General features: G+C 38.3%; 1 protein-coding gene across 1 annotated transcript in view; it reads left to right on the plus strand.

Annotated features, from left to right (window-relative positions):
• SLC17A8 (solute carrier family 17 member 8) overlaps positions 1-7430 on the plus strand; it is a 66798-nt gene extending 59368 nt beyond the window's left edge. Inside the window, exons 11-12 of the mRNA XM_003832601.4 lie at positions 2715-2842; positions 4495-7430. Of these exons, the coding sequence (XP_003832649.1) occupies positions 2715-2842; positions 4495-4839 (473 nt within the window). The 3' untranslated portion in view covers positions 4840-7430. The remainder of the gene's footprint in view (positions 1-2714; positions 2843-4494) is intronic.
• Positions 7431-7890: the final 460 nt, after the last annotated feature.

Raw genomic sequence — 7890 nt, forward strand, 5'->3', positions numbered from 1 at the left:
AACTAGTTGGTTGTGGTGGTATGTGCCTGTAGTCCCAGCTACTGGGGAGGCTGAGGTTGCAGTGAGCCAAGATTGCACCACTGCACTCCAGCCTGGGTGACAGAGAGATTCTGTCTCAAAAAAAAAAAAAAAAAAATAGACAGGGTCTCGCTCTGTCACACAGGCTGGTGTGCAGTGGCATGATCGCGGATCATTGCAGCCTCTACCTCCCATGCTCAACTGATTCTCCTGCCTCAGCCTCCTGAGTAGCTGGGGCTACAGGCATGTGCCACCACTTCCAGATATATATATATATTTTCGAGACAGGGTCTCACAATGTTGCCCAAGCTGGTCTCGAACTCCTGGCCTCAAGTGATTCTCCTGCCTCGGCCTCTCAAGGTATTGAGATTACAGGCATGAGCCACCACACCTGGCCTTCTTGCCACTTTTTAAACATGATTTCATTTAATCCTCATTGCAACCTTGATGAGAAAGGTATTGCTATATTCACTTTATTGGTGGGGAAACCAAAGTGTGGTTTAACTTGCCTAGTGAAGTGGCTGGGAGTGTGGAATAAAGGTCTGTTGGTCCCAGCAATGACACTGTGGGAGGGATTGCACCCACGGGGGCAATAATTCCTCAGAATCTACTGTCTGCCAACTTTTAAAGGAATAAACATAGATGTCAGGGAAGACTGACTGGCACAATTTAGGAGCTGATTATAGACAAGACTGCTGAGATAGATGAAGTTAAAAATAGGCAAGGGATGAGTGATGCCTGTTTTGGGAAATGTCCTATACAGAAGATAGATTCTCTCAGTTTATGTGTAATTTTTTTATCTGCTATAAAAATCTATCAATATCTCAATTTCTCAGTGATTTTCCCCCCTCCCCAAATGTCAGGATTGTGCAGCTAGAAACCTAAATGGCTTTTCCAACATTATCTTTAGCTGAATGCAGATGCCCAGGCTTTGTATCAGAGCATAATACTCAACAATCATATTAATTGCTTCTTATCTCTGGATTCTTTTCTAATAAAGTGTTTATCACATTCAAATCCATGGTAAGATTAATGAACTTGCAGCTGTTTTATATTCTGATCATTTGGCACATTGACCTGAAAGATAAGGTATGTTTATTATTACCAAAAAGTTTTCTCAAAATTTCTCCCTGAAGGGAAGTAGGAAAGACAACCAACCAGTGTGCCAGATTAGAACAAAAAAATGTTTTAAGTCCTATTTTCAGTTTTTTTTTTGCACAGAATAGAGAAATAAAAAGCAAAGCAAAGGAAGACAAAAAGATGAATAAAGCCTACAACCCCTTGCTATAATTTCAGTAGCTGAAGCTGGTAATTAATTTAGCAACTATTTATTGAGTGACTACAATGTGCCAGGCACTTTGCTAGTTCAGGGGAGATGGTGGTAAACAAGACGGATGGCTAACCACCTGTAAAGAGCATGCATGTTGGTTTACATGTCTATGCACCATGTAGTTAACATACATTATTTAACTTAATTCCTACATCAATTTTATAAGAATCGTTATCCCGTTATATAGATGAAGAAACTAAGGTTCAGGAAGTTTAAATCCTTGGTCTAGGCTTGCATCTCAATTAAGCTGCCAGAACTGAGGTCTGTCTGATTTGAACATGCACCCCTGCAATATATTGACAAAGTCGGATCTTGGCTCGCTGTAACCTCCACCTCCTGGGTTCAAGTGATTCTCCTGTCAGCCTCCCAAGTAGCTGGGATTACAGGCATGTGCCACCATGCCTGGCTAATTTTTGTATTTTTAGTAGAGGTGAGGTTTTGCCATGTTGGCCAGGCTGGTCTTGAACTTCTGACCTCAGGTGATCCACCCGCCTCGGCCTCCCAAAGTGCTGAGATTATAGGCGTGAGCAACCATGCCCGGCCAGCAGCATTATCTTTTGATAGAAGACCTCAAGGAGAGGGAGTTACTTTGCAATGGCAGCAGAAGGTAGCAGTAGTAGTAGTGGTAGTTAGCATAGCTTTGATATTTGCCAAGGGCTTCACATCCCTATTTCACCTGAGTCTCTATCACAGCACCTTTGTGAAGTCAGTAGTAATATTATCCTCATATTGGAGATGAAGAAACAAAGGCCCCCAAATTACTTGTTTACACAGTAGAAATAAGATTCAAGTCCAGATTTACAGACTCCAAATCAAGTAGGTGTGTGAAAGTGTTTCATAAATTACAGAAGGTTCTCCCAATGTTTGTGCAAATGTTTCATTAAAAAGCACCCTTTTCATTGTGTGAAAATGTGGCCATGTGGCCAATAAAGTAGGCTTACCCTTGGCTGCCTTTTAAGAGTAAGTCAGGGGTAGGAGTGGGAATATTATAAAGCAAGGTTTGGTCTAGTCATACTGTATGTGATTGTATGATTATTTACTCTGAATAAATGTGATTCAGGCTTTAGGCTTTTCAATATTGTGCCAAACACCGTATTTTGGAATTCAGAACCTACAAGGTAGAGATGCCATAATTCTCTTTGTAGAGAGAGCCCTTGATAGATATCCATAATCAATTCCAGCATTGTCTACCAGTGCTGCTTTGTGCAGACACAGCCTCTTCAACCCAGTCCTCTTGGTCTGGAAACTAGTCATATACTAGAGGAAACCAAACAGATTGGTAAAGGTTGGGGCAACTGAGTATTTTCCAAAGCATATTTGAAATTCTGTTCTTGACTCTGATTTTGAGGTTTTGGCTTCACTGTAGGTTTTAATGTCAACCACCTGGACATTGCCCCACGGTATGCCAGCATTCTCATGGGGATCTCAAATGGAGTGGGAACCCTCTCTGGAATGGTCTGTCCCCTCATTGTCGGTGCAATGACCAGGCACAAGGTAAAGGTCTCCTTTGTGGCTATGGGTTACAATATCAGAGGACTGGAGCTCTACACAAACTTGAGATTTCAAGGCTCTACTGCAGTCTGTAAATGTGTATGTCCTTGACTTTGACTGAGTCAGCTGAACTTTTTTTTTCTTTCTTCTTCTGATTTTCAAATCATTGCTTATCAATGGCACCAAGGCTAGTTGTTGTTTTGTTCTATGTTTTCTCAATTGAGGAATAAAAGTCTGGGGAGAGGGGATGGGCCATAGAAACTGTTTAGAGACCCAAAGAAGAAACTGAGGCAGTCAACTTGGGATAAATGAGTTACTGAAGATTGTTTTCTCATTCTCAGTGATTAAACCTTATAGCCTATTTCCATCCATTGCTTAGCATGTTTCAGCATAAAAAGATGAGTGCTATTCTACTTCCTTGTTAAGAATAAAATAAACAGGACATTAATAGCCTACTCAGTTGTTACTGAGCCTTTGTGAATTTAGACTAGGGTGGATGGTAGAGGCAGATCCATCCAGAGTTCAACCACAGCCCACATGATTTCTTTATCTTTGTCATTGAAACGTCTCAAGATGCTGCTTTCTGCAAATAAGAATTCTTTGATACCATGGGATTTTTTTCCCCCATCTATTTTCTTAGTTGGATTGCCTATTACAAATATAACTTCAGAAGTTTTTTCAGCTTCCTGCAGAAGAAAGTGTGAGATAAATTTTCTTACTTTTTGACAGAAAAGGTAGGATTTTATAGGCAGAGAATTCATGTTTTCCCTCTCTGTTCATGAAATGATAGGATTGATAACCTGACTATTAAATCCAAGATATCTTCCCCCAACCTTAGACATAAATTCCCATTATTTTTTGACATACTTTTTTTTACACTGAAAATATTATAAAGTTCTTGTCAGTCAAGGGTGAGAACTTTAATGGCTCAAATATTGTTATGTATCCAACAACAAGCAACAAGGAGACTTCTGATATTTAAAACGGTGGGTTCCTAAAACAATTTTAATTTAGCTGACTATGTGAAGGGAAACCCCATTTGAGTATTCAAAAAGCTATGCAATGGTGCTGCAGGTATTAATATTTTTATATGTTGCTTATTTTAAAATGTATTTTCTTGTAATCCCAGCACTTTGGGAGGCCAAGGCGGGCGGATCACGAGGTCAGGAGATCGAGACCATCCTGGCTAACACAGTGAAACCCCGCCTCTACTAAAAATACAAAAAATTAGCCGGGCGTGGTGGCGGGCGCCTGTAGTCCCAGCTACTCGGAGGCTGAGGCAGGAGAATGGTGTGAACCCAGGAGGTGGAGCTTGCAGTGAGCCGAGATCGCGCCACTGCACTCTAGCCTGGGTGACAGAGCGAGACTCCATCTCAAAAAAAAGAAAGAAAGAATTTTCTAAATTAAAAAAATACGTATTTATTGTTTTGTCTAACTTTCATATTCATTGTTGTCTTAACTTTCATTTTTTAAGTTTTTCTTTTAAATTTGGTTTGAATCCCAGTTGGTGCTTCTGACACACGTCCTCCGGCCCAAGGAGCAGAGCATCGCCTTCCAAATGGGCAGGTGCTTTTTCACAGTGGAGGCCTCCAGGACATACTGGTAATCTCTAGTTTTAGTTAAAACATTAATTGGCACTTTATTTCCTTATTTAGACCCGTGAAGAATGGCAGAATGTGTTCCTCATAGCTGCCCTGGTGCATTACAGTGGTGTGATCTTCTATGGGGTCTTTGCTTCTGGGGAGAAACAGGAGTGGGCTGACCCAGAGAATCTCTCTGAGGAGAAATGTGGAATCATTGACCAGGATGAATTAGCTGAGGAGATAGAACTCAACCATGAGAGTTTTGCGAGTCCCAAAAAGAAGATGTCTTATGGAGCCACCTCCCAGAATTGTGAAGTCCAGAAGAAGGAATGGAAAGGACAGAGAGGAGCGACCCTTGATGAGGAAGAGCTGACATCCTACCAGAATGAAGAGAGAAACTTCTCAGCTATATCCTAATGTCTGAGAGGCACTTCTGTCTTCTCCTTACTTTAGAACCAGAAAGTATCCATACCTATTGCCTTTCTTGTAGCCCAGCTTGCCAGAGGTCCAAATATTGGGAGGGGAGAAGATCTAACCAGCAACAGGAAAAAGAGAAATATTATCTTTCAATGACATGTATAGGTAAGGAGCTGCGCTCAGTTGATAACATAGTTGATAATACATATTTTTTGAATTGACAGTTGACCCTTCTCTCAAAGAGCTGAACTTATTCAGAAAGGAATGACTAGAAGAAAAAGGAGACAATACCATGTTGTTCAAAGAAACATTGAAGGAAATTGGGATGTTTGGCCAGAAGGAATGTAAACAGTAGCAGTAGCTGCCACCACATCTCTAGGGTAGCCATGCAGAGGAGGGCTTCATATTCCCAATAAACCCCACATTGTGGCAGGTGCTTTATAAACACTCTTATTTAATCTCCACACCTTTATGACACACATTTCTTATCCCCATTTTACAACCAAGGCATCTAAAGCAACAAGAAATGGACTTGCCCAAGGTCATCTGCCAGGGTCAGTGCTGAGACTGTTGAAGCTCTCAATAGGTGGCAGTTTTAGGGAAGATTTCCATTCAGTGTAGGGAAGACATTTGTAATAATGAAAACTGAAAATGGAGTAATTGTGAGTAATTCACCATTTTAGCAGGTGTTGGGGAAGGGAAACATTTGGGTTGATGAGGCAGAGGGGATTCGAATGTGTGAGAGGCTAGATTCAAAGACCCTCAGTGTTCTATGTTATCTGAAGAGTCAAATGGTTCTGTGACTCCATAGTTTTTAAAGTAATAAGGGTCAAAGACTACATCAGAGATTCAAATAGGTTTTTTAAGAAAAGCTAAGCAAGAGAGCCAAATTTTTAGGAATTTGATGGTCAAAATAGCTGAAAGCAGTAAACAAGAGATTGTCTATTAAATTTCAACTTTCCATAATATTAAGAATGTAGCTAAATGATGTCCCAAACTACTTATAAACTTTTAAGACATTTAATAATTTAAGAAGTAGGTTCATGTGTTTTCTTAGGTAAAGTTCTTCTGAAAGAATTTTCTATTTTTAAAAAATGTATCTCTTTAGCCTTTTCTGCTGGAGATTATATTAGGAAGTTTCATCAGATTGTACAAAATTATGATTTTGTATCAAAAGTATTCATGATGACTCTATTTGGAATGATATTCAGGGAAATCACAATAATATAGCAGTAGTTATACAGAGAAATACTTCAGTGAAAACATTTGGGGCAATTAGACCTACAGTTACTGTTGAAAAATTCACCTTTGATTGCATAAGGCAATTACATGGATACTTTTAGATATATTTAAAATTTTAACGTTGGCATCTAAAGGGTTATTTGAAAATAAAATTATTTTCCTGTTCATTGATTTTGAACATTTTATTTCTACTTTCAGAAGAAAAATATAATATGGAAAAAATTATAGATTTACTTGTAGCTTATTATTGTAAAGTTTTTTGTTTTTTTTTTTCTAATTTCTCCCACATGTATTTCTGGTCCCCAGTGATACTAGCTGAGTTGTAGTGTATTTTATAAATGGAATAATCTTGGGGAAAAATTGCGATTCTTCATTAAATAATATTCTTTATGTCACTAGCATACAATTTATGTTAGTAGACATCTTTAAATCTCTTTAATGAGTGAATCCATGCAAGCCCCATAAAACAGTTCCTAGCATGCAGAAAATGCCCACGTAAATAGCTGTCATCATCATTATCTTTTAACATTTTGGGGGACTTTCCAGTTGAAAAGAAAACATGCTATGTCATTTTTATCCATTATCCCTGGAACTTATTGTGAAAGTTGTGCTGTTTTCTAAGTAAAATAAAAAATAAAAAATTAGCAATTTATGATAGCCAGTGTTTTATTTTGTGTGTGTGTTACTAAAGTCAAATAATTGTATTTTAAAAACTCATGATAATCCTTAAGGTAGTATTGTATATTGTGACACAAAGTTGTATTTATCGCATCATTTGAAGTTGGTGTCATATGCAGAAAACCCACATTTTTCCTGTAACTTGCCCTTATAATATGTATTTTTTTTAAAATGAAGTCATGGATCAAGGTGTTAAAAACTAAAAAATACGTTATTTTGTTGTGATGGGTTTTTCTCTACGTAGGTAGCAATGGATAAATAATTACATTTTAACACCAGACAGATGCCATTTGCAAGTCATTGTACATTTTGCCGCAAATGTCCATTTGTAGGTCAATTCATGGATGCAAACCATGGATTCTAGCAGGAAGGGAAGGAGGCCTGTAGGTGCAGGGTTCTTGAGACAAGAAAGATCTGATGATCCTTTCCAACAATCAAAGTTTTGGAAATTCCTTAATATGACACAAACAGTAAGTATTAAAGAAATAATGGCCCATTTGTTATCCCCGTCTGGATGTTAAATTCAACAGGTAAAAATTGGAACCTACTATGTGTATTTCTATTTTACTCTGCCTCCTCCCAACCCCAATAAATCTGTTTTTCTTTCTCTATTTCTTATCTCAGTTAGTCACATTATCTTTTGGCTCAAGCTAGAATTCTTAGAGTCATCCTTGACTTAAAATATTTTTCCCCTTCTCTCCTCTGCCAAGTTCATGTAATTTAATTTTCAATCTGTGGATCCATGTCTTACATCAGCTTGGGAAAACTCTCTCCATTACCTCTTAATATACTGCTTTTGCTCCATTCTGTCTCTACTGTTTTGCTAGGCATTCAGTTAAATGTATTCTAGACTGTATGTAGGTCTCTGATCACCTGTTCTGTCTTTTCCAATGCTTTGCCTCTTTATATGTCATGCTGGATATCCTCTCCTGACTTATCTTTCAGTTCTTTATCTCTCTCTCTTCAGTGAGGTCTAACCTGTAAAAATCCATCCATTGTGTTCTTAATCTTAGTGGCTGTATTTTCAGTTCTGGAATTTTTATTGGTTCTTTTTCGTTTCTGCTATGTCTTTTAAAAAATATTTCCAGCTCTCTACTGAAATTTTCAATACTGTATTTTATTTTCTGGGAC

Source organism: Pan paniscus, chromosome 10 (assembly GCF_029289425.2).
Source record: "Pan paniscus chromosome 10, NHGRI_mPanPan1-v2.0_pri, whole genome shotgun sequence".
In the NCBI taxonomy this organism is placed as follows: Eukaryota; Metazoa; Chordata; class Mammalia; order Primates; family Hominidae; genus Pan; species Pan paniscus.